This window comes from Halichoeres trimaculatus, unplaced genomic scaffold, assembly GCF_033239565.1.
Source record: "Halichoeres trimaculatus isolate MK-OKI-2021-1 unplaced genomic scaffold, fHalTri1.1 fHalTri1_scaffold_21, whole genome shotgun sequence".
NCBI lineage: Eukaryota > Metazoa > Chordata > Actinopteri > Labriformes > Labridae > Halichoeres > Halichoeres trimaculatus.
The window spans coordinates 18453197-18480947 of NW_027437199.1; the positions used below are offsets into that span (position 1 = coordinate 18453197).

The window sequence follows — 27751 nt, forward strand, 5'->3', positions numbered from 1 at the left end:
CTAGAAGTTATGCAAGTGTACTGATGAAATAAGTTATTTGTTGAAAATCTTTAAATTACAAAGTATATTAAAAATATTTCAGTTCTAAATTTGATAATTGATTGATTGATCACAGACTGTATAAAATATGGATGCTGTGTTTGCAACACCACCTGTCTGCTCCTAATACAGTGAAATGAAGCCAATTGGATGTGGCCATATTGGATATTATGCAGGCTTTGAGCTTCCTTTCTAACAGCTTTAGAGCACCTGTCAGTCATGTGAGCTGAGATGTGTCTCTGATTGGACAATTAGATGATCCTAATATCTTCTAAACTGTGGAGTTGGAAAAAAAAATCACCCCCATGCTGTTAGTGCAGATAGAGAAATGCACGTTTCAGACCTAAGATGTTTTTTCACCAGGCTGTAAATATGTTTTTTAATGCTGTGATTTTTTTCTCTTTTTATTTTTTTGCTCAGTTTGTCTGTGACTTCCCATCTTTCTGCAGCCAGCCACATGTGGATTCTTAATGAACAGCAACTTTTAGCACTTACACATAGGCTTCATTTTGGAAACAGGATGTCACAGGCGTCAAAGTTTTCAGTCCATTTTTTGAGGGTCAATTAGTTTCAAATCATTGTAAATTCCATCATTACAGTGTAGAAAACTGCTGGAAACATGTTCATAACAACTTTTTTGTGCAATATCAGATTTTTTTATGAGGCGCAATAGTTTCACCAACTGACAACGTCTTTCACCTGAGTCGTTATCAGAATGAGCTTCCTCTGGAGTTAGATATTTTCAGCCTTTAGCGCTGCATGTGCTCAGTTTATATGTCTGGGTCAGCTAGCTAAGACAACCAGCTGCTGACCCCTTTTAATTATCACGGATGTTAAAGTGATATCCATCTGAGCCCTGGATGACACTCATCATGGCTCCCACAACAACAACAACAACAACAAACTGCTGCTCTAAATATTCCCTGTTTGCTAATCCAACCAAGCTAACGTACTCAACAGTATCTGGCTTTAGCTCAACAGCCACCAAAGTCTGACTATCCAGTGGGACTTCCTTTGCCACAGAGTCTCTCTGCCTTAGTGTTTTCATGACCAAAACTTCAGTCTGCCAAAAAAAAAAAAAAAGCAGATAGAAAGGTAGCAGTACTTTCTAACACACAGCCAATAACTCTTTCTCCCAGCAGCAGAAGTTCTCGCTGGAATGAAACAGACTTTTTATGGTGCTGAGTAGACAGACAGCAGCACAGACTGAGAGAAAATAAGAGAAGAGGTGCAGACTAAAACAAAAAAGTACAAATAAATAACATCCAGGGAGAATAGCGAGGGGAGTGTAAAGGGAGATATAAATTGTAGCAGGGTGCAGGGCTGCAGGGAAGCCGAGCAGCCTGATGAATAGAGCCATCAGGCTAAGCAGAGGCTACAGAGCAGCCTGCCATCTGCCTGCCCATTACTAGAATAGAGTGTATGACAGTCTACTCTCATCTGCAGGCCCCACTGGCATCGCTGGTAACCAAGAACATTTCTTTTTTATGTGCGTGACTCTTCTTTCAGGGTTCAGGATGGAGAGAGGTGTCCTCATCTTGACAAAACCATCACATTTTCATACTGTCTGCTTTGTCTTTTTAATTTGTGAGGGTGAATGCATTCGTCAAGCGCTTGTATGTATTGGTAGCATATTGTGAGGAAGTGTGTGTGTGTTTTTGTGTGTACAGAGGCGAGGGTGTCCCTCAGAGAAGAGTTACAGCAGCGTGGCAGACGCTTCACACCTCATTGGCAAGCGAGGAGAGCCAATCACGGCCAGCAGATCCGCCCCTCAGGCTGCCTCAGTATCCTTGATGAGTTAGAGAGCAGGGGCAAGAAAGAGAAAGTGGAGAAAAGTACCAAAAGCAGCAGAAGGAGAGTGAGGCAGAACAAAAGAACAAAAAAGGGAGTCAATGCAAACACAAGGATGGGGAGAGACTAAACAGGACAAAGAGGCGCGGAGACGGATAAGATTTGCAGCGAAAAGCTGCTTCTTTCTTCACAGAAGGTCATTGAATCAGATGTGATGAGTCATCAGAGGATGCTGCCTTTTTCTGTGTTCAGTCTGTTCTTCTACATGAGTGGAAATATAGGACTAAAATACATCATAAAAGCATGGAAATGAAGTTTCAGCTTAATCCTAATCACTTTATGCAGTCCACTAGTGAGTGTTGCCTGTGGCAGTGACAAAGTTTCCCAGTTCCAACAGAGACAGATGGTGCAGAGTACTTAAAGAGACAGTGGAGGCCTGACTGACACACACAGATATAAATAACAGTCAGAGTAGCACAGTTTGAGGGCAACTTTTTATAGCTGGTTGCAGATGGTTGGACAGCAACTGTATGTTTGTAACTTCAAAGTTTTCTCTTGCGTAATGATGAGGCATGTGCACATTTCATCATGACCCAAATTACTCATCAGGTAAAATTACTTTTTACATATTTCATCATTACAGGCGTGTTATATTTTAGCTGAAGCACAGCTGCCACTAGCTGCAGCTGTAGCACCAGTTGATTTTAAGTATACTTTGTAAACAAGCCCAAAAGACATATGGCCATTTGACACATTTGAATTTAGAAAGTCCCAAAAAAGGTATGAAAAGGCCAAGTCTGGTTACCGCAGCTGAAGTAAAGAGTAAAAACAACAGTAAGTCCAGTTTAACTATCATCAAAGTCAAAGGCTGGTGTTGCTAGCTCTGCTAATGTTAGCTCCACTCTATAAACCCCCTGATATTTCTTACCAACAGATTCTCTCAGATTCATTTGTGTCCTGTCATCTTAAAATGTGCTCAATATGACCTGTCTTTAACTTTTCTTAAAGTTTTGAGCAAGTTAAGAGTTTTGCTTATTTATTTTTAATCACTACCAAATGAGTCATTTTGAGACATCCTTAATGTGACTTCATTTTCTTGCTTTCTTTTCTTCTTTCTTTTATAACAGTTGGGTTAATTGAAAAAAAAACTTTTGCGTGACGTCACTTGTGATCCTTTGTCTATCTTTCCTAAAACTAACTACTCTCTCAAACTGAAGTTTTCATAACTATTTAATTGTTTTGAAGCTCTGGTAAACAAGAAAAGAAGGCTGCCACACAGGGAATCATGTTTTCTTAAAAGTAGATATTTGTATGAGTCATGATGCCTGGAGCTCTATGCAGCAGACAGACCGAAGAAACAATTACAGAAAAATATGTTCAAGGAGAAAATTGGAAAGTATTTGAAACCTGTGAGAGCTGTAATGAATGAAATGTTCAAGGTATACTAGAACAGGCTTATATACAAAAACATTTCTTTACATCTGTAAAAAAAAAAAAAGAAAAAAAAAAAAAAGGAAAAACTTAAAGCACACCTTCATTACCACACATCCCTCTTCTCACATCATATAGCTAACACACACTTTCAAAACAAGAAAACAAGGCTGTGAAAACACGAACAGTTTTTAAATGTGCTATCTATGTTACATATACTCAAATCATTACAGCTAGGCTGAGAGCAAAATGAAACTACACGTGTTAACGCTAAACTAAAAGCTTCAAAGAACGAAAGGATTGATTTAAGGCAAATAGGATCCCAGTTCCCTAAAACAAAAAATTCCTTGTCATTCTGCTAGCTACTAGCTCACAGCTCTGCTAGCTACAATTTGGCTAGCTAACACTTTAAACCCATAATACAAACAAATAAACAACAAAAATCTTAGGTAACTTTCCTTTGTCTTACCTCTAACACTATAAAAGTTAGAAAATGAATACTTACCAACAAATTGTGTCCAAGAAAACAATCCTGAATTTATTTTCCTGAAAGTGGAAGCAGTAGCATCCTGACTCCACAGCACAGGGATTTTTTTTTTTTTTGCTATTTCATGTATAATAATAACAATAATAATAATAATAATAATAATAATAATAATAATAATAATAATAATAATGTTCAACTTTTGCTGAAAGCTTCCTCCTGTGTGTCTTGCATATTCAGGGATTAAAAAAACAAAAGTCAAGTTCCAAGATGGCGGCAGAAGGCACCGCAGATAGCCCTTTTTTAACACCTGCGCCAGGGACTAAAGGTGGAGCTATCCTTTTGGTAAACTCTGATATATTTACAGTATTGTGAATTATATGCTTTATTCCCCTTATAAATTAGAAATAAATTAACAAAAGACTGAAAAGAAACACATGGTACTACTTTAAGTTGACATGAGGGGTGCTCCTTTCCTTAAGAAATCCTGGCTCGATACGTTTTGATGTCTGTACAACAGCAGTTTAAAGTGTTGTTATATTTATATTGACATTATTAAAAACAAACAAATACTTGGACTGAATAACATGGACTGACTCAAAAACTCATTACTTTTTTTCTCAGTTTTGTTTGGGGAACCATATGTCCTAGAAGTGAAATGAAGAGCAGACTTTGAATTTTTATATGTCCAGCCGTCCCCCTGGTGAGTCAAAGAAAAAGTTGATTCACCTTCACATGACATACCTTTAACTGCATCCCCGAAGCCGTGCTCCTCTCTCTGCACCGTCTCCATCACCTCGACCCTGGCAGCCATCCACCTCTGGGACCCCTCAAACTGCCTTTCACCTCGGCACAGCTTCACCCCTCATCAGAGTTCAGCAGCAACACGGAGCTCAAGGACGTCTCAGCTCTGCTGAAAGTGAATCCTTTACTTCTTTTTTTTTGTCCATTCAGCTCCTCCTGTCACTTTCAAACACTTGTTCCTTTATTTATCTTCTTCTGCATCAAAATCTCATTACTTTTACTTCCTGATAAATGCTCGATTTTATGGTTGCTTCAGGAAGCGTCTGTCTACATATCAAACAATTTAGCACAACATTAGTTTTAGAGGGTTTTATGTTCTCCTATCACACCCTTACCCAGGGAAGGCATCACATTGAGGAGGAAAACACTTTAAAAAAAACTGTACAAACTGAAGAGTTTTGAAAGTAGAGCTTATGTTTGGTTTCATGTTTTTTTAATGATCGTTTATTATTTAAGAGGGGAATTAATCTTATTACAGACAGAATATAGCGTTAAATCACTTATAGCTTGGACTGCACGGTCAGAAAGAGGAGAAAAAGACAGGATAAAAAAAAGGGTTGGTGGTCTGCTCTGGCTAAACACCTGCCATGAACTCAAATACCCATTATCCCCAACCTTTAGAAACCCCACACACTCACACTCACACACACACCAAACCCCCACCCCTCCTTGACTCTAAAAGTCAGAACGCAAAAGGACAGCTGACTGACACACAGAGGGGGGATTAGTCACAACAAATCACATGCTTGCACGCACACACACCCTTCCTCTCCCACCCACTCGTGCTCTTTTTCTCTCTACGTCCACACAACACACACTTTCTTCTTCTTCTGATGCAGATTTGAGATACGGTCTCCTCTGAGATCACCTGCTGCTGCATCAAACCCAGACGGTGTCCCTGCGACGTCACGGAATAAAAAGTGTTTCTATGACTGCATTACCACTCCACACACACACACACACACACACACATATATATGAGGAGTGTCTGTCTCTCCAGTTAAACCCAGCCCAGTGTGCAGACACCGTGGAGGAGCCATCTCCTCAAAGGCAACATTAGCCTGGGAGACTGAGCAGAGAGGAGAGAAAGAAGAGGAAGACAAAGAGAGGAAGAAGTAGATAAGTGAAAGAGAAGAGGAGCAATGAAGGGATCGAGAAAGGATATAGAGCTGTATGAAGACAGACAAGGAAGATGGATTGCAAACCTGAACATCTGGGATGAACGTTCCCCCCACGCCGCCGTCCTCCTCTCGCGGGCTCACTCACTGCGTTTTGTAAAATGTCATGACAACGCAGGAGCCTCTTCTCCATAAAAAATGTACAATGCTTGCTGCAATTAGCATAAAACACACACATACCCACACACAAGAGAGACGCTGAAGCCCACTGAATATTTATGTGAAAAAAAAAGTTCAACAACAGCTTGTGCATTGTTCGTCTTTTATTTCCTCTGATCACACGTTGTCACAAGTGTTGGTCTGGATGAACACGCGGGTTGTTAAATTATTAACATAACGCTGAGTCACAAGAACAGATGCAAAGAAGGAACAGATGCTAACATGTGTATACGATAGTGCATAAGGGAGAGTGGATAAATGATCCCAGGGTGACAAAATAGGACTAGAAAAAATAGACTTTGATGGAGAAGAGTGATGCTTTTTGCGGTTGATCTGGTTCATGTTTCGGCCGTGTGAAGCCTGCTGAGTCCCGTCATTCTGTTCTGTCTGTCCAAAATGCTTGGCGCTGCCTCCCCTACGTGCTCACAAGAGAGATAGACAAAAGGTAAAAAGAGAAGAAAGGAAAAGAAGAATCGAGGGTGTCTAAGTCTCTCTCAGGGTGGTGTGTTCGGTGCCTCTCGTCTGGTTCGGCTCTCCACAGGGGTTTGAGGGTTTGTGTCTCAGTGCTGACTCACTCCTCACTTCCTCCACTCCGGTTTGTTCTGTTCTGATCCGTTTGTCTGTCTGTCAGTCGGTCGATAATAAGTAATCCCACACCATAAACTCTTCATTACTCCGTTTCTCTCCTCGTTTTTTAACCGCCGGTCCTCAACTTGTTCTGCAGTAACAAAAAAAAACACACAAAATGGGCATTAGGGAAACAGAGTGGCAAATAAAAAGAATACTACACAGATAAAGAAAAAGCAGAGGCCTGAGAGAGTGCAATAAAAGGGTGAAGAGGACGGAGTGAGTGGGGAGGAAAAAGACCCGAGGGCAGCGGATTCCATGTTAGCGATAAGTGCAACCACAAATCCCCAGCACTCTTTGTCAATAAGCATTTGAAGCGGCCCACAGCAGCTGATGCCAGTGAAGAAAGCTGCCAGAGGAGAGGAGAGGAGGGAGTGAAGAAAACACAGAGGAGGAGGAAGAACAGGGACAAAGTGAAAGGATTTGGTAAGTAAAAAAACTGACCATTGGTATTTTGTAGACGGCTCAGCATCATGCAATCCAAACACTGGATGAAACGTCTGACATGTTCTGTGGGATTTTAAAATCTGGCTCCTGGTTTGCAGAGCTACTGGCCCTTTAAGAGCCGTATTATAAACCAGCTGAAGAAGGTACAACTTTCTCCTTGAACATGACTTTTGTGCTTTGTTGAAACAGAAATTATTCAAGCCTGATAGGAAACCTTGACAAGCTGGCAGCATTCTTAGATCATACTCTTTGGTTAAAATCTATCAATTCTCAGGCTCACACTTCTGATTCTACAGGAAGCACAAGGGCGGATGCTGCCCACGTCGGGAGCCAACTAGATAAAGTGGTAAGCAGTGAAGTAAAGATCTGCTCCAGTCATTACCAGGCAGAGGAAGTTACTGTCCCCCCTCTGTGGTTCTGGCTGTGAGGGAGGAGAGCTGAGAGAGATGTGTTGGCACCCTGAGCTCCAGCAGCTGACAAACCATACAGAGCAACAGGCAGCAAGGTGTGATGCACCTCCGGTTTGGTTCTCAGCTTGATCATGTTCAACAAGCTCATTAAACTCTGGGTTCCTCCTATCCTGACTCTTCTAGACCTGTCTTTTTATGGTCCAGTGAGAATGCTGCAGTTACTTCACTATACCATTTGTATATTCTTATTTTATCATTTGACTCATTTTCTCTTTCCTCAGGTCACTTTTCTTGCCCATGGTCAAAGTTAAATAGACCAGTTTGCAGTCAACGCCTTTAAAAATGTGTGTGCATTTTAGCAATGCAGTGGCATGTAGCTCCATTCATTCAGACCAGTTATTGTTCTTTAAACACAAAATTCAAAGTGTAAGCAGCATAAAAATGTCTGTTTGTTCTTTGATTAGTTGTCAGAAATGATACTGAACCATGGAGTCAACTTCTATTGACTTCTGACCTTTGAAGAACTACCGGTGTTCTGGAGCAAAGAGTGACCGTGCTAACTGTTGACTCTCAGTCAAACGTGTCACACTTAACTCGGAAACACTAGCGACGTGTGCAGCTGTTATTAAAGGTGTCTTGTTCATCCAATCAGAGGTAAAAAAAAAAAAAGTTTAGCCACGAATAAATAATTTTAAATGCCAATATTCTAGATGCAGTTTTTACTTTGTGAGTTAAATGAAAAAGTTAGTTGTGGGTTGAGGTTATGACCAAATATGGACTCACAATGAAGGGTAAATATTAGGGATGCTCGATACCACTCTCTTTACAGATCAATACCAGTAAGAGTCCTCACTGATAACGGGTATTGATACCATTATTGCTTTTGGTACATACAATTTCAATTAACAGTGACAGATCATTTTGAACAAAGATGGCACAGTCACTCTGCTAGGTCCAAAATAAAACACAAACAACTCTCTCTGAGTTTATAACTTGTTTTTCAATTAATTAACTAAAATGCAAAAAAAAAAAAACAGTTTAACTGTTAACTCTTTCTGGTTCACTCATGCTGTGAACAGGACCTGACGCACAACTGCTGTGGTATCATAACACAGCACTGTAGCGCCAACTACTGGCGAGGAGGACTTACTCAAAGTCAGATTTTTTGTTTTGCCTTGAGTATTGATGGTTGGTATCATCAGCCTTCGTGAGTACAGATACCTTGTAATAAGGCTGGTATTAGCCTCATACCTCATACTGATACCAGTACTCGCCCATTCCTTATTCATATTAGTGAACCCATATCATTAGATCATCTGTAATATAATAATTTCTATCAGTAATCTTAAAATACGAACCATCAATATTCTGTTAGATTTGGTGCAGTTCTCCGTCTGAACGCAGTTTTCTGGCTCCTTTATTATAACCCAGGTGCCAGACCCAGCAGTCTGTGTGCTGGTCTTTGATTTGTGAGGGTTTCTGGTTTATTGACACAAATTCATGTCTTTAGATTTCACAGTCTGTAAGAGTGAACAGATAATTCAGTCATAAGCATCGACTGACTTGTGTGTTTAAATTCTTCTCTGGGGTACACCCCAGATTTCTCCCTCAAAAAACATTTGTCCACTGAATGTTCGTCCACTTGTTGATGTTTTAAATCAACTTAGCGATTTCTCACAAACCCTCAAGTTGTTTACCATCCATCAAATTAGTCTTATTTAGATTTTTTAAAAAATGTTTTTTTGGTGGTTTACACCCTCAGGTCACTTGAAAAACCATTGTACTCCACAGGACTTCTTTGGCAAGATGCATGCAGCTGTAACTGTTTACAAACAGTAAATTTGTCCATAGGAATAGTTAAAAAATGAGATGTAGTTTGTGATGAAAGATATTAGAAAGCTTTTTAGATTCAGGTTTTCAAGGAAAGATCACTTCCATAATAACTTAAAAGACCGTGTTTGATACTTAACTTACCTGTGCACAGGCATTAAATGGATCTCTATCCAGTTAGCAGTGACTATTCAATCGTATTTTTGCCTGTAAAGCTGTTTCATTCCTGCAAATTTGCTCTTTGTGTTTGGAGAGCCAATGGTGAGAGGATTAATAAAAAATCAAAAGAGGATATAAGTATAATATTTTTTTTTCATTGCTGTATTACACTGACATGTAAAGATGTATAAAAAAGATGGTTGGAAATAAAAAGGAAGGTTTTAGGTTATAAAACATTAACTGATGTCTAACTGAACTTTCTTTCTTTCTTTCTTTCTTTCAGGAGCCCCGTTGATTGAAATGTCATCCTAAAGATGATTTTAAAGCAGTTATGAGTCAGCGTCTCCCTGAAAACTGAACACCTGCTGAAATCACACACAGAGATCCAGTTCAGCCGCTTTGAGAGTAGAAAGGAGACAGAGGGGTCAGCCTGAAAAAAATGAAGCGGAGAAGGAAAAGATAGCAAGCGAGAGGCGGTCATGCGACGAGAATATGGAATGAGGAGGCAGGCAGTGGATGGAGAGATGGGCCTGCGTGATAAACTCTTTTTTCAAAGAGGGAAAGGGAGACTTTATCTGTCCTTCGACTGCCTCTTCCTCACAGTTCGCTATCTTAAGTGCTGAATGCATTAGAAATGTGACAAGGGGATGAAGGGATGGAGGATGGAGGGAGTGAGGAAGGAACGGTGGCGGGGCACGGGGGGACAGAGGAGAGCAGAAGTGGGTCTAAATGTTATCACTGACCAAAGCGATAAGACGCTAATTATCTGTGACAAAGGCCGGCTGTCTGTGCCGAGTCCAGTTGAGGGGTCAGGATTGTAAAACTGAGATTTGGGGGATTTTAATCCTCACTGAGATGCCATCTTGGACTTCCCTATCCCCTCCTGTAGTGTTTTTAGCCCACGATGAAGGGAAGGACAAAGAAGGGTATTTGGCTGTTTGAAAATCACTTTTGCGTGTGTTTTCCAGAAAGGGCGCAGACATGAGACGCTCTCAGAGGTCATGTTTGGATCTCCTGACCCCTCAAAAGTCAAAGCCACGTCCTTTAACATCTGATCTTCCTGCTGGGCTCTGATAAAACTGTGTAAACATCCTAATCGTGAAGGTCCATCAGCTCGCTTCAATCCAAATCCATCTCTTCTTTTTGTTTCTGTGTAATTCTGCGCATTATTCCCTTAAAGCCTTATCACAGAGCTGTTTTTCTTTTTGCACTTAATGACTTTAAAAAGCGAGTCCCGCGCAGATAAGCCACAGACACACAGGAGTGTGTGTTGTGATTGCCGCAGGGTGATAAACACGAGCGGATTACCATATCATCTCGGGCTTGCTTCTAAACAATTTACAACATCATAACAGCATCCGGACTGTGAACGCACCACGCTGCATCTTGACGAGGCTACAGGTATCTCTGTTAAAGGCGCACACACACACACATACACACACAATGAATAAAACATTGTGCAATTTACATGATGTATGGCTTCAAAACCTGCCAGCATCTGACTTTCAGATCTTATAGGAATACGCACACCAGACATAAAACTCAGTTTCCTTCATTTCCGGCAAAACAATGCAATTGTAGAAAGATAATCTAATAGAAAAAGCTCCATGAATGTGAATTAAGATGTGTGTAAGGGCAATAGGTGTTGCATACGGAGAAGTGGGAGAGGTGGAATCAAGTTAATATCAACCGGAGTGACATTAGTTTCACTGTTGAGCGTGTGACTGAGGGCAGAAAAACATTTACACCTGTCAATGAAAGAAAAGCGCTCCTGAGATAAGGGTGGTATCCAACTAGCAGCGGCTACTCCTTTGGTCTTATTACATTAAAACACACACACACACAGACAGCCGGGGGAACGCCGGTGTCAGCAGGTATTATGGAAATAGATTGTAAGGTTTAAACTGCCTATTTAGAGTGAGCTTTATGCAGGCGCCAGTGGCACAGTGGAAATTATATTCTGTCTAAAAGCAAAGAGCCGCTGCATGTAAATGGATGCCAGTGTGCATGTGTGTGTATATTTTACTAATTCGTTTATACTTTCAGAAAGAAATGGCTGCTCTACATTTGCTACCACACACATCTATGAAACCATGACGTATGCTAAAGCAAAACACACAGGGGGCTACTTTATAACACACCAATTCAACTGAAAGCTACACAACAAGATTAGGCGTCACCGCAACTTACACGTTGTCTGTCCATGAAGTTGCATGAATATACCTTTCATTCTTTCAGAGAAAAGAAAAACATTATTTTTGGAGGATTAAAATTCAGGTTTTTGTGTTATCTGATGTTTTCTGTCCTCTCAATTAAATCTCATTTATTTCACCTGACAGCACTCATATGCAAAAGATACCAGTGACAGATGTAGCACATTAGTCCAAATGAGACATGAAGAGTGGTAAATACAGACCTGTTTAGCGTTGTTGACACACTTCAGGTAAAGAGCTGCGATGTTGGAGCAGTTGAGGGTTTTTCCAACGTTCTCTCTGTAGCACGCCAGGATCTGGCCCTGCAGGTCTGAGCACACTGGGTACATGTCATACCGCCTGAAAAAAACAGAAGAGAGGAGACATACAGTGTGAGAGGAGGAGAGGGTATGGTAAAAAAGAGAACATGATTGAAGTTAAAGAAATGTATGGAAGCCTGTTTGTCAACTTTATAACGTGACAGGGGAGAAACTAGTAGGAAACTGGCAGTTTGGTTTGGTTGTTTATGTGACTAAATCTGACAGATGCACTGTCTCTGTCTTCTTTAGGTGTGAGCAAGCAGCAACGAGTGTCTGCTTGAGGCTGGCTTACATACACACCAAGACAAAGAAAGCAATTTCCATGGCAGAAATAAACATATTTAAAGCCTGGTACAAAAACATTCGCTGTTAGTGTGGAGACTTGAGGCCCACATCATTTCCAATATGGCCGTTAGGGATGGGTACCGAATTAGGAACTTTTGTAGGAACTGACCGGATTCTGTCAAAAGTATCTGGTACCAATTCATGTAAAACCAAAAGGTACCTTGTTTAGGTACCTAAACACATCCTTGTGACTGTGAGGGAGTGAGAGAGTAGGTGATTTTCCATGCCGGACATGAACACATCATTGCAAGGTTCTATATTGAAGAATAAATACGTTAAATTAAAAAAAAATACATTTCATTATCAAACAAATTAATATTTTTTATTTTTACCACACAAACACACAAAAGTACTGAAAATTGGTACCGTTGAGAACCGATTGCCAGGTACCAAGCCTTGGTACCGTATCATTTCAAATGTGAAAGGTACCCATCCCTGATGGCTGTGCTTGCTGATTTGCTTCATCAACACATTTTACAAACAGATGGGTGACGTTGTGGAGAATCTTCATTTATTATACAGTCTATGGGTATTAGTTATCAAATGACTGACTCTGGTACAGCTAAAGACCGTCCACTGTCCCTGTCAAAATAAACAAATAACAGTATTGGCAGCTGGTTTTAAAGCATTGAAGGTGGACAACAAGTGTTTGTTTTCATACATTACAACACCCTATACTCACTTGCTGGTAGGACCCTATGCAGGATTTCAAACTCCATGGGGACTCTATTACAGGGCGTCCAAAACGTATCACGCTGTATTGTGAAACATATTTTTCCCTGATGTAGCAGCAATACACTTCTAGTCTTCCAATTTTTTAAGATTTTATTATTTTTATGTCAGCTTGTGTTTCTTCACCCGTAGCAGAAACAGGCCTGTGACCAAAGTATGAAGCAAAAAAAATGAGTCTGAGTGATCAAATGTGAGTAGAAGAAGAGTGGTAAAATGCCAAGTTGGATAGAAAATAGCGAAGAAACGTGACAACAAAAAGTGCAATTGGACAAAATACTTGTGATTTGGGGATCATCAATGGAGTGAAGTGTTGGAAAGTTGGAAAATTTCCGGTTCTACCAACCAGGTGACATTTTCTTTTTTTTTTCTTTGACAAACACTTGAAAATAAAAAACTCTGAAATATATGTACAAACAAAAGCTGCAAGGGGCGACACAGGCTACATTTGTTAATACTGATGCAGCAAGAAGGTTTCTGGTTAAATTTCTTCTCAGTTGTATTTCTGGTTTTGTACATAGTTCTTACACTTGTTGGTTGTGTTCATATTTTCTTAGGATACATTAATTTGATTTAATAGATTATTATTGTCATGTATGCCCTTTCTATTTTGCTGCTGTTACACTGTAAACTTCCTTGTTGAAGGATGAATAAAGTGTTATCTTATCTCATCTCTCTGAGTGCAGTTTGCACGTTCTCCCACAGTCAAACAACATGTTCAAAAGGTGAATCAGTGATTCTAAATTTCAAGTGTGAATGAATGGTTGTCTGAGTGTTAGCCCTGGTGACCTGTCCACCTGCCTTGAGCTCAATGACAGCTAGGATAGGGTCCAGCTTAGGGATTCACTGATCCAACTGATCCAATACCAGTGTTAAACAATGACCTGTATGCCCTACTGTGGGACAAGACTGATAATGTTTTAGGAAAAAGGTAAAAAATGAGTATATGGAATTACTAGGGGTGCACCGATCACAATTTTCAGGCCTATCACCAATCTTTAAAAGCCTGACCTGCCGATACTAATTTGGGACAATACTGTTTTTTTTTTGTATAACTGACAGCATAAACCTTCAATGTTCCACTCATATTTTATTGAAAATCATTTAAAAATACCTGTGGAACAATAAAATCTTTACGTTTTAACTTAAACAACCAATAAAGTGTCCTGAGTTTTAGGTCTCAGAGCAACAAGCAACAATGGCTGGCTGTCAGACCTTCCCAGAGGCTGTTCAGTTGGTGCATGTCTAGGAATTACAGGTAAACATTTATTTAAACTTTAAAATATGTAAATGTTTAACAGCAGTTTGGCAAAAATCATGCTTCAAAATAAGCAGAGATTAATATTCAATTGTAATATTTTCTACCCTGTGGACTGGTGATTAAGCAAAAAAAAAAAAAAGTGTATCAGAGGCAACATTCCAAATCAAGTATCCAAGAGTGCCGGTAAAAGAGAAAAGGAGGAAAGCTGGTTGCCTGGATCTGCACCGTGCATCAGCCTCTTCCCATCGATACTCATCCAGCTTTGACGGGCACCGATACGACAATACCCGATACAAGAATCGGTATTGGTGCATCCCTAGTCCAGCCCTCCTTAAAGATGATGAATGGATGGAGAAAAGCAGCTGTATCACCTGATATCTATGGAGCTGGACTAACAAAGTGAGTTTCATTTGTTATTCCTCCATCCTCCAATCCATCCATTATAAAAGTTTCAGTAGTTAATTTTCTTTGGATCAAGTGAGTCGTCACTGCAGCTTAATTTGAGCATGAAAATAAAGTCAAAGAGAAGCTGAACCCAGCTATATTGAGCGATAAAACAAGCACTTATTTCAGGAATGCATCACAAGAACTCAGTGTGTGACACCGCAGCCAGCAGTACGTGTACACCCCCAGTCTTTCTCATTAACACTTCCACTCCAGTCCTCAGAAAACCTGAAGCAAGTATGAAATATACTGTATCCGCTGGAGGAAAGATCAAAGGTTAATCTAGCCTCTGAACTCTGCTGTCACGACCATACTGATGTGCGCATTACAACTTATCGACAAAGGCCAGAGGGCTTTCTGCAAACAGACAATAAGAAGTGTCACATATAACATCCGATGCGGGATCTGTGTCCTTTAGAGAGAGATCCATCAGGGCAGGGGGACAGCATGAGGGAGCAGCTAACTCTGCAGATCAATGTGGCACAGAGGGGAAACAGGAGGAAGGTGTTCAGTTGTAGTCAAACGTAAGGTTAAGTTATTATAGTGTGATGGTAATTCTGATGATGGAGCTGAAAGAAATGGCAAGAAACCATTTTTTAGTTTAAGTTTCACTTTAAAAAGAAGAGCCAAACAAAGAGAAAGGTAATGATCAGGCTATTGGTGCACCAGTGAATCCATTTATTGATATAGGAAGGCTTTCTAAGAGCGTCAGCCATTGAATTCAGGTTAGCTGTCACCTTGAGCCGCTCTAAATAGCTCCTCATTTCTTCAGGACTCAACATGTATTGTTCTTTAAGCCTGTGAATGCTCATCGTGAGCTTTGCACCTCCAGGCCTGCCCTTGAAGCCTGCGTCAGATTCAGCTCTATTATGACTGAGATGCTAACACTTTTAATGGTTGATGCTGTGCTAAACTTCACTGCTTTCAAATGGTACTCTTATGTTAGATGTATGCATGAGTCGGACACTTCATCCAGTCTATGAAGTGCGATGCACCACCGTCTCCCAACCTTAACTGCTTTTGTCTGTCTCTTCACACACCCCATAAAAACCAATAATGATGACACATGCACATGCTACGGCTATTATGCTAATGGTGGTGTCATCGTTTTGTTCACACCAGTGCTCAGGACACTCCATCTGCCTCACTAAACGCCTCGCATGAGTGTGAAAGAGAAAAAGGGTTTTTGCCTGTCAGCACTCTGTGGATCTCAAAGGAATATTTGGGGAGGGGTGAAGCCGAGCCCCTGTAGTCAGAATCAGATGTTTGATTTGCCCCCCAGTGGGAGGAATTACCCCCCTTGGAAACAAAGCAAGGAATCTGTGGCACAGGTCATTAAACAGAGTGGGATGCAGCAGGAAGCTGGTGCACAGGAGATGTGTACATATGTGGCTCTCCACATGGGCGTATACGTTAGAAGAGGCTGGAAAAATCTATAGTCCTTGCAAGTGCAGGTCAGTGACAATTTGTAACAACTCCAGAGGTGCTCTGCACACTTCAGTAGTGTGATTAATCAATACTCTTAGTCATTCACGGACCAATACAGTTATCAGAGCCAACGACGGCAGAAGAGAAATGCTTCAAAGAATTAACAGTCCATTCAGAGCTGTAAAAACACTTCTTCGCTCTTCCTGCCGAGACTTCTATGAAGACATCAATAGCTCTCTCATGTCTGTGTAGTACGTGTAAAGCTCCATCAAGAGGACAGTTAGCTTGACTGATGGATTGACATAGATTCTTTCTTAAGTATTACCATGAACAGAATGCAAAACTAGGGATAGGTACCTTTCACATTTGAAACGATACATCACTAATGCCCGGTACCTGGCAATTGGTAACAGTACTTAGCGGTACCAATTTTTAGTATGTCTGTGTGTTTATGTGGTAATAAATATTAATTTGTTCGATAATAAAATCTCAAAATTTTTCAATTCAACATTTTTATTCTTCAATATATAAACTTGTATGGAAAATCACCTACTCTTCCACTCCCTCACAGTCACAGTGTTTAGGTACTAAAACATGGTACTATTTGATCTTACATGGCTGATACCGATATCCAATATAAATATTGCTGTTATGGCCGATAACCGGCATTTACCGCTAACAATATTGGTAAAATAAAAACAAAACAATCTGAGATGATGTGTCGCAGTAGTTCAGAGAGAAAGAGCCGTGTGATCATGAGAAAAGATGACCATGAAGAGAATCAAAGGATGGAGCGACCGGGATGTATATGATCAAAAAAGTATGTTTTTTTTGGTCAATAACAGGAAGAGAGACATAAAAGAAGAGAGTCCACTCTGCTTCGGTACTTTTGGTGTTTACATAGTCATGGAAAACAATGTTATTGGGGTCTTGAAAGATCGTTCAAGATGCTCTGAAATCGGCTGGCAGCTAATGAGTAAATATCGTCCCACTTTGACACATCGGCCGATACCAAAAAATGACCAACATCAGCTGATACTGATGTTGATACCAATTCATCGTGCATCCCTACTCGGTACTACAGGCAGAATAATTTGGTATCCATCCCTATGCAGAACTAAGCTTTTTGGATACTTTTATTAGGGGTCCAAAAACAGACAGAGGCCTGGAAACCCTTAAGGCCCATTCATGCTCAATGTCAAATATGGATCCCAATCTGGATAGAGCCTTCTGTCTGTGCTCTGTGTCCATTTCGTTTGTATTTCTGCATATTTCCAGAAAGCTTACAGATACGTACCTAATGGAGCAGTACCACCGTAAACCTTGGGGGCAGTGTTGCTGTTACTATCCAATACGTAGCTTTAGTGAGACATGAAAGAGAAATAAACGGCAGAACTTCTGGGATGTATTGAACTACCTCACCAACCACCACCTCCTACATGCTGCTTCCATTTTTGTCTTTTATGTTAGAGGAACATTAGCAAAATTTCTCCACAGTTGCAATGTTTGTTTTTGAGTTTTTTGTTGTCATAAAACTCCTGACTCTGGGCTGTCCCCACTGGTGGATGTATTGGTTGTCAGCAATGCCGACGTAAAGGTTGCATGGAAGTATGACAGCAGTGACGGTAACATCGCTTGAAAAGGATGGATACATTTTCGTATGAAAAGAAAAGATGAATGGGCTTTGAGGATTGTCCTTTCTTTTTCCTGACACTTTAACCCCAAATTGAGTTTCTTCATCTTGAGATAAACGGAATGCACCTAGCTTTTCAGCACCTCAGCCTCAGGTGGAGAGGAACTGAAGTTCCCATGTTTCACATTTTTATTACATTCAACACAGAGGATAGCTTAATGTTAAGATGAAGGTCAAACATTTTTTATGGGTCTAATAACTGCATACTGACAGCATCTGACACCCCTACACAACACCTCAGCTTGTTGGGCTATGGCCAAATATGTGAGCTTTTCGAGGCTGGAGATATACTGACCAGAGTTGCACTAATCTTATAATCCAACTTTAGCAAAGACTTTAAAAAGTATTCATCTGAAAATGTTGAATCATACCTTTAAAGTCTGCTTGATTCTCTAATTCCTTTGTTTTCAGGCTAAACTGCAACATTATGCTTCTGGATACAGAGGAGTATCTGCATTTGAGGATCCACTGGGGAGAGATTCAGTCATTTGCTAGCAGGCATGACAAGGCCATTGCTCTGCGTCAGGGTATTGAACGATGACAGCAGCGCTAGCAGAAATCGCTGCCATCCTATTCCTATGGATCCTGGCGCTCGTTTATTACCGCCTATGGGCTCCAACGGGGACCAGAGGAGCCACATACACCCACTAATTACTTTCTTAAGCGTTTGCGTTAATGCCAGGTGCATCCTGCTGATACAAACCACTGTGTTTATCACCAGTAATGGCCTCTGAGAGAGAGAGAAACGAGGACATAGCAGAGGAGGGAGGGAGGAGAGGGGAGGAGGAGGGGTTCACTGGGTAGAAATGAACAGAGTATTTCTTGATGAGGACCCAGACAGTGGTACTTCTATTTCTGTTCTGGCTTCCCGATTCTTTGTGTGGTTATAGGGGAAAAGAGACAGTGGCTGAGTTAATCATAGAGACAATAACACTGTCACACACACTCTGTGGAGACACGCTGCATCCTCTATCATCTATCATTAAGATTAACATTAAGTTCCTGCTGCCGAGCACACCGAGCTGGTGGGGAAAACTATAAACCTGGGTTCCACATTAGGGTCACCTCATGTCATTTAGCAAAGTCGGGCTGGTTTAATACAAGGTAAAAAGACATTAAAACAATAGACCTGTCATACGGAGAGTATGGAATGCTACATAACCATGAGAAGATGCCTTTTCCTTACCTTTAATGAGGCCTGAGTGGTGTAGGGAAATGTGCAGTGTGTGATTCTTTAATATGGCAACAACCAGATTCACTTTGAGCCTGTGTCGAAGGAGTCACTTCTGTTTAATCTATTTTTTTATTTGTTCAATGTTGATTTTCATAAGTTTTCTACAATCTCAACCAAACTGTGCCAAACCAGTTGACCCATCAGATCTCAAACAACAAATCATTAACCATATAACCAGTTTAAAGTCACTTCCTCTTCCTCCTTCTTTGATTCTTTCTGGCCGACACAGCATGGAGGACTGGTAGGGGTGGGCGTATCGATCTAAATATCGATAGTATCAATACCAAGATGAGTATTGGTATCAGATCGATACTAGCATGATGACATCGATACAGCAGTTTCTCTTATGTTGTCCAGCAATTTACTTTACTTTCCTCTGTCTGCCGGGTCTCTGTGCAAATAGAAGAGGACATTTTGTCATTTTGCACTTGTGATTTTTTTTCCTAAACAATTGTGGTGGTAGAACTATTTTATTACTTTTCTACAGTTAAAATGTTGTTCTATTGTTGTGGTTACTTAAAAAAAAAAAAAGATTTTTATTGCCTAAAATCTTTTTGCTGTGTTTTAGCATAATCATAATCATGATCAACCAAATCAAGGCAAAATCACAAAATTATTCAATGATCATTACATTTCATTTAAAAAGAATTGGTATCGGTATTGGCGATACTTGCCCTGTATTTACTTGGTATCGCATCAATACCAAAATTCCCAGTATCGCCCACCCCGAAGGACTGGTATTGACAACAGCATTACAATAATAATTTATGGACTAAGGTTTGTGTTGGAGTGTTTGTTTTTCAGAAAAAACTACTATATCAAAAAAATGTATCACTCATTAAGGCTGGCCTGTTTGTAGTCAGGCTGCAATTTTTTATTCATTTATCTATTTTTTTAAATTGAATTGTTTAAGCAATTAATTGCGTAATTCAATAAGAAATGTTTCATGCATCGTAATAATCTGTGTTTTTCCTTAACTGCTGTAACAATGTAAAGTTCCCTGCTAAAGTAATGATTAGCTCATATTTTCTGATAACTAGACCTAAAAAGATATACTTTGGTTCATAGCACTGAATAATGCACATCTATACATGGAATAAACTGTTTTAAAATGTTATTATTCTCTATAAAATTTTGCGAATGTGTTTTATTTGTAGTCTGGACACAGAGAGATGAACATCCCCATCTCTGCTCCGACTGAAGCTGAGAGGGACTGCTGAGCAAGGATCGTCTGAGAGCGGTGGAACAAGGGAGGGGTCCACAGCAGGGGCAAAAAGTTGCTTGTAGCTAGTAACTTTTTAAAAACATAGTTGGCTGAGATTGATGCCACCAGAAACTGAATCTGAATCATGATATTGACTTTGAAATTGAGGGCTGCATGATCGAGCTACAGTTAGCGCTGCAGCCTCACAGCAAGAAGGTCACTGCTTCGATTCCCAGCGTGGCCGGTGGGCCTTTATGTGTAGAGTTTGCATGTTCTCCCCGTGCATGCGTGGGTTCTCTCTTGGTACTCCGGCTTCCTCCCACAGTCCAAAAACATGCTCATCAGGTTAAATGATCTCTCTAAATTGTCCGTAGGTGTGAGTGTGTGTGTGAATGATTGTCTGTCTGTCTCTGTGTGTCAGCTCTGTGATTGACTGGCGACCAGTCCAGGGAATACCCCGCCACTCGCCCAATGACAGCTGGGATAGGCTCCAGCCACCTGCGACCCTGAACAGGATAAGCGGTTCAGAAAATGAATGAATGAATTTGAAATTAAATGTAATGTTTTGAAATTGAACTTATTGGCTTTGAAATTGTATTCAACCTACTGGAAAATTCCGTTCTCTGTATTACTTAAATTGAAAAATCCAAAAAATTTAATTTAATTTCTCAAATTTTTAGTTTCAGTTTTAAAATTCGATTTCAGTTCAGTGTGGAACAAATCTCAGCCCGTCCATAGTTGCCAGAGGGGTCTGAATAGAGCAAAGTAACTAAGTTAGCAACTTGTGTGTTTGTGCAGAGGAGTAGAACTGTGTAAATTTTACTGAGAGTGTAACCAGTAAGAAAAAAATAAAACTTTTTGTTTAGAATACTTTGTCTTGTTTGAAGCTGCTGTCTTAATCTGCCGACTGACCACTGGAGTAACTTTTCAAACTGAGTGAAAAACCAATGCTTGTTCATACTACATTACTCTTCTTATCTTCTGCAGATTAACAGACTTTCTACACACTTATAATTTGGGTCATTCATAGCAAACTACACTTTTTTTTTTACAACATTCAGCTCTAAGAGACCTAAAGGAAGTTTCTTTGTGGCGTCTGGATTGTCATTTCTATTTTGCAGTCCCTCCACAGTCACATAAAACACAACAACACAAGCGGATGAATTAAATCATGACTAACACACATGCTCCACTCTGCAGGGATCATAATTGTGATTGTAAATATCGTCCAAATCAACAAAGCTTCATCCAGCTGCCATGTTACCTAAGCAGCAAGTTGATTCATAAACACTGAAGCTGTATGTTCTTCCTGAAGAAACATTTCTTTATTTTTTGTAACTTTGATGAAATGATTTACAGGAAAAGTGACAGTGGGATGAAAGCCAGAGGCTTTTTTAACATTTTTATCAGGAGGGTTTGGTCTGACTGTTGATTTTTTTGGTGAACTGGATTGTAATATGTTTGTGTGGGTTATTCAGAGAAGGGGGCATTGAGCAAGTTGCTCCAAGTTTGGAAGCTTTTGGCTTCTTTTAAGACCTTTATCTGACCTCTGACATGTGAGTAGTTTCTTTCTCTGACTGTTTTAGAAGCTCAGGAAAGCAAAACTGCAAAAATTTAACAACAAAAAAGTCTGCAAAACATGTTGACAAAGATTTTTGTCTTGTTACTTTGTGCTTCAAAATCTGTCTTTGGACTCAGTCGGGGTAGAGGAGTCCTGTTGACGACACTCCTGACTTACACACACACACACAAGCACACAGCACTGGGTCAACACAAACCTGCACACCCACACAAACATCACAGTTGATTTCTCAAGTTATAGAAGAAGCTATTGCCAATAAATGTGTGTTTATTGCATTCTTTGTTTCTGTTTTTCGCTCCCTTATGTTTACTATCTCCATCCACCCTTCATTCCCTCCCTTAAACCCCAGAGATTCATGGGATATTAAATAAAAACTCTATGTGGCTGGAGACAAAAAAAGCCAGATACAGTTGGTTATTATTTGCTGTGCGTGTATGTGTGTGTGTGTGTGTGTGTGTGTGTGTGTGTGTGTGTGTGTGTGTGTGTGTGTGTGTGTGTGTGTGTGTGTGTGTGAGTGGGTGTTGGGACCTCAGAGACAGTAAATCTAAACAGTCAAACAGGGGTCTCGCCTTGTGCCACCGGTAGCAGCAAAGGTCTCTATAACAGCACCTTATCAACCCCACCCCCTCTAACCTTATATACACACACACACACACACACACACACACACACACACACACATATCAAGAAAGTCCCTGTTGTCTCGATGCTCTGATATGAATGAAAGGGAGGGGTGAGCGTGCTTCACATATCTACATTACAGTTCTATCTTCTGCGCGTCATAAATCACAGAGGAAGGAGGAAAAAAAAGAGCAAGAATAAAAAAAAAAGGTCTGAGGGGAAAAAATGATTTATTAGAAAGAGACCGAGACAGACTGTGTTTGTGACACAAAAGAAAGCATGAGAAAGAAAGAGACAAAGACAAAAGAAGAAAGGAAGAGAAGGCGGATCAGAAGATTTTTCTTCTTACGTTGACTTTAAATGTAGCTGATGGTGATCTCACAAAAGAAGAAATATGAACGGATGACAAATGTGCTACAGTGAGTCGCTGAGGTATAATGTGGGAAACACCTCTACTGCAAAGCCTCCACCTGCTAAATGCTCAGATGAACTGCTCTGACATCCTTAAGCTGATGTCGGAACCACTGACAAACATCAGCCTTTAGAAATGAAGGAGCCTTTGTTTCAATTATGCTGATGAAGTTACTAATTGGACAAACTTTATCACCAACTTTGATCACCACAGGGGATAAGAAAAAGCATTAGTATCAGATTCAAATACAGTATAGCCATGTTTCTACCAAGTAGTCTGATATGACTCAGTACAGCTTGGTACGGGTTGGATCGGTTAAGACTGATCTAGGGGAGCACCAATACAGATCAGGTTATCGGTGCCCCTAAAGCCTCAATCGATATCAGTGGGAAGAGGCCCATGGTGCCGATCCAGGCAAACAGCTCTATACATGATCGTTTTTTTTTCCAGCTCTCTTTGCTACTTGATTTGAAATGTTGCCTCTTATGCACTTGCTTTGTTTTTTTGCTGCATTACCAGTCAACAGGGTATAAAAGTTTACATTGAAAAGAACTTGTGTACATTCTGAAGAATTGTTTTGATGGTAAACATTTCAATATTTCATAGTTTAAACAAAAATCAATTTCAGTAATTCCATCTACTCATTTTCCTTTCACCAAAACATTACCAAACTTTATCCCACAGGCATGCAGGTTTTTATTTAACACTGGTGTCAGAATGGTAACGGTATCAGTTGATACCAAGGCCCAAGTATCAGTATTGGAACCACAAAAGTTGGATCAGTGTATCCCTAGACCAATCATGTTTGCTTTTTCACAGTGTAGAGGCTATTATGAATGTGTTTTTTGCAGAGTACCGTTTTAAGTTCATATGCGTTTTTAGTTTTAAGTTCTAGGGATCAAATCTATATGTTTATGTTGGATTTTTGTGAGATGAGATTCCTATGAATGCCAAAAATGGATCTTGCATCTATAAAATAAATGGATCATAGACCAGATTTGTGAGTACAGGACTTATTTTTTTGAAAAGTTGAAAAAGTGGACACGTGTCAGCACAACAGCTAAGGCCCCTCTCAATCAGGTGGCTTTTAAACACTACATACAGCCAACCTTGCCCTTCTTAGTAGTCGGCATGTAAGCCAGATTCTGACAGCCGCATTAGTTACGTAATAGCTTGACGCTATAGTAGCACAAAACATTGTAGCCCGCTAATAAATCCAACAAAGAAGAAAAATGCGACACAGTTAACAAAAGTCAGTGATGAAAGACATCCAGGAAGTCGTCGTCTTTGTGATTAGCATGTGGTCACAGGGGACAATCAGGCTTTGTTTGTGTGCCGCCAACAGCCGCTGTCGCACCATAGGTGACGATTCTTTCGACCAATCAATGGACTGCTGTGTTGTAGCTCCACCCTCTGGGGTTGGATTGGTTTAACCTGGTACCCAAACGGAAGGGTACCAAAAAGTGGGACGGCTTTTCTTGGTTATTTGGGGATCTGTCCCAGGATAAGTCAGTGAAAATGCCACAAAATGCGTGCTGTACTGTAATGAACTGAACTGAACAGGGCTTGTGGTAATGAGCCTGAATTTTACAACCGGTGCATCCAGAATCTATTTGCTTAGATATGTGGGATGAAATGACATCAAATTGCCAAAGTCAAAGACAAAGAGTGATTTCGGCCGATGAAAAAGGCCACTGTCAGTTTTCTGCTAAAGGAATTCAATCGAAACCCTTAAAGAGAATGACTTTTTTACTTTCTACAAGCATACTCCTCTGTTTCTTTTATTCTCAAATTTTTTTTTGCCCTTTCTGCTTTTTTTTTTTTTTAGCTGTTTGCACCTACAGTTCAAGACAAATTCCTTGTAATGTAAAAACTATTTGGCAATAAATCTTATTCTGATGTGAACCTAATTTCAAATGTCTCACAAGCTACACTTACATTTTGACAAAAACTGAACATGTATTGTCTCTTTTTCCTTCTGTTTCTGTGAATTCTTTGAGGTGTATGTTTGTTAGAAAAAGTTGAGTCTAGAAAGAAAAAGTTGAGTGGAAAACCCTCTAAAAACTGTACTAAAGTCCTTGCTCACTTCCTCTGTAAAGTTTTCCTCGAGGAGAGAACCGACAAGGCGGTTGAGAGGAGGGGCAGAAGCGCTACGAGAGGGCCAACGTGTCCCATTTAACATGTAATAAAGCAGAACAGATTACCTGCTCCCTCTCTCTCACTGTCTGTCCCCCTCCTCAAGGTGTCCCTATATCATTTAATACAATCCTCTCCTTTCAAGCCTCCTGCTGCTCAAGTCAGCACATTCCCTTCAAAGGGGACGCATTCCTACAGGTTTATGGCTACGGCTACATTTTTCAGAGGACGTATCGACTGAGAGCTGTATTGAGATCGATGCTGGGATCTTCATACAATATGCATGTGGTATGCCGATAGACAGAGCCGGGATCAGAGTCCATACATTTATCAAAGCAGCGTATATTGACTATGACTACCATCTGCTGTAACAACACAGAGCTTTGTGTGCTGAAATGACATTCATAGATCTGCGTTAGGGATACAGCATGCTCCGATAGCTGAACAAAGTGTGAGACACATCTGGAAACATGTTCGTTCATTCGTCTTAATTTGACAAATATTAAAAAACTGGGAACAGAGACACACAGGTGCACACACCAGTAATAGAACGTTGTCCAATCTAGTACAGCTCCCTGAAGAAGGGCGAAGTGAATGAAAAAAGTTGGGAAACAGTTGGAAAAGTTGATAATATCAGGGAACATGAAGCTACAAATAGGCTCTGAAATACCAAACTTCAATATTCGCCAACATGAGTTTAATGTTTTAATCTCTAAGAGGAGTTGATCATTTTTCTTAAACTGGCACACAGCTTTAAACTTTTTCGCCTGGCAATATTTGTGAGTGTTTCAAGATATTAATGTGGTGGTTGAAGGATTTTATTCAACAGATAAGCTCATGTCTTCTTAGTTTAAAGCTCTAGAAGTCAAGTGAAACTGACTAAGAAATGCGAACAACTGTAACGTTAAGAAGGTCAACAGTCTCTTATCAAGTTTTATTTACAAAAGAGACTGTGAAGGCTCAGACTGCAGGCCTTGCAAATGAAAGATGCTTAGCTTAAATCAAACTGAGCATAAAGGGAACAAGCTAGCAGCAGCTAACCTCACAGACATGGTTGCCAGACGCAGCCCTGTTGGCTATGGCAGCCTTTTGCAGCAGCTCTCTCTTCTTTGTCGGTTTCTTGTGATTTTTTTCGTCTCTTTTTCGTAATCTTTGTATTTGGAGTGGATTATTACTTTGTATGGCTCATTTGTTGGTCATGGACACCAAACTTTTTGTGGCTTCAGTGATATTTTTACTACTTTTTCTCCTGTGTTTGTCAGGAGATCCTACATGTAACCATGGCTGCATTGTTTACATGTGAAATCAGCTGTTAGCAGCCTGTAGCATGTCAATGCTAACTAGTGTAAGGCCTGATGTCTTCCCACAAGGTGAGGAGGAGGAGGTGAGGACGACATGCTGGTTCTCAGGTGTCAGCTAAGAAGTGACGACATGGACATGTCCTTACATCCATCGTTATTGGGAAGATAAGATCTATCTCCAATAAGACAGATGAGCTAGCCATGCTAACCCATCAACAGAGGGAATACCAGAGAACAGAGTAGCATCATGCTATTCACAGGCATGGCTAACGGAGATAACATCAGACACCAACGCCACATTGGAAGAGCTTCACCTCCTGTGAGCAGACAGGATCCAGGAGACAGAGACTGAACAGACTGCTGAAGAAGCTCAGTCCTGGACCCTGTGGAGGTTGAGGCTGGCTGAACTGGACAATGATGGACAAGCTGTCATTGTCTATTTTCTTGTGGACCTTTTTGCACTTTCTATACACTTTCTTACTTTTGTTTTCCTGATTGCTGCTGTGACTTCAATTTCGTTGTACTTGTTACAATGACAATAAACTTCTATTCTATTCTATCCTCAATTTTCAGTTTGTGGTCTCAAAATGTTGGTCTAGTTGGCCTCCAGGGCCACTGTACTTTTTGTAATGTGGATTAAATCAAATGATAAGAGTTTAAAGATCATTTCTGAAAAGAATGATACAAATAACACTGAAATGGAGAAAGTATCATGAGATTTCCCTGAAATGCTTTTTAACTCAAGAGGAATAAATGAAGAAAGATTCAGGAAGTTGATAGGGGTGAAGGAATTACATTTCTTCATGCATGTTGCTCTGCAAAATGCATTCTGTTTGTCGGTTGAGTTTCTTATTCTGATTTTTTGTGATTCTTTTTTTTAACATTTCTTCAAATACTTATGGTTTATAATTCTTCCTGTTGTAATAAGAAAAGGTTATGTTTGATGAAGGAAAAAAGTCAATTCCATGCCAAGGTTGAAAATTAATTTTAAAGAGCCTTATAGTCTCAAAAATGAAAGCAGGCTAACTTTTGTTTTTGTAGTTTTTATTTTTTTTATTTTTTATTTTATTTTCAACCCTCTAAATCCAATGGAATAAGAACCAGGAATTGATAAAACCAGAACCAGTAAGTGGACTGAAAAATGATAAAAGTGAAGCAGTACCCTTCCCTATTTGAAATAAAAACCCTGAGTTCTTTAGACAAGAGAAATAAAACTGACATCAACATGAATTCTGATATAGTCGTGGATGTTTTTGCTTTTCTTTTTTTACTGCTTGTAAAAGTAACTCCATCCACAAAGACGCCTTTTAGTGTGCGTTCCTAAATCTTCAGTAATGGACTTATCATTGCATTATGTTTAAAAGTACTCGACCAAGAAAGGGGAGAAAGACACTGAAGGTCTGACTGAGTCTGATCTGACACATGGTGCTGTAATCTATCTAACCCATCTCTCCAAATCTCACTCACTTTGTTGCAGACACAGACTCACA

At 40.1% G+C, this 27751-nt stretch overlaps 1 protein-coding gene across 3 annotated transcripts in view; it reads right to left on the minus strand.

Moving 5' to 3' along the window:
• Window positions 1-5980: 5980 nt before the first annotated feature.
• The window catches only part of chchd3a (coiled-coil-helix-coiled-coil-helix domain containing 3a), a 118458-nt gene continuing 96687 nt past the window's right edge, over window positions 5981-27751 (minus strand). For all 3 annotated transcript variants that reach the window (XM_074698042.1, XM_074698041.1, XM_074698043.1), the window contains 2 exons: window positions 11776-11911; window positions 5981-6604 (listed from right to left, as the gene is read on the minus strand). In XM_074698042.1, coding sequence (XP_074554143.1) covers window positions 6581-6604; window positions 11776-11911 — 160 coding nt within the window. In that variant the 3' untranslated portion in view covers window positions 5981-6580. The remainder of the gene's footprint in view (window positions 6605-11775; window positions 11912-27751) is intronic.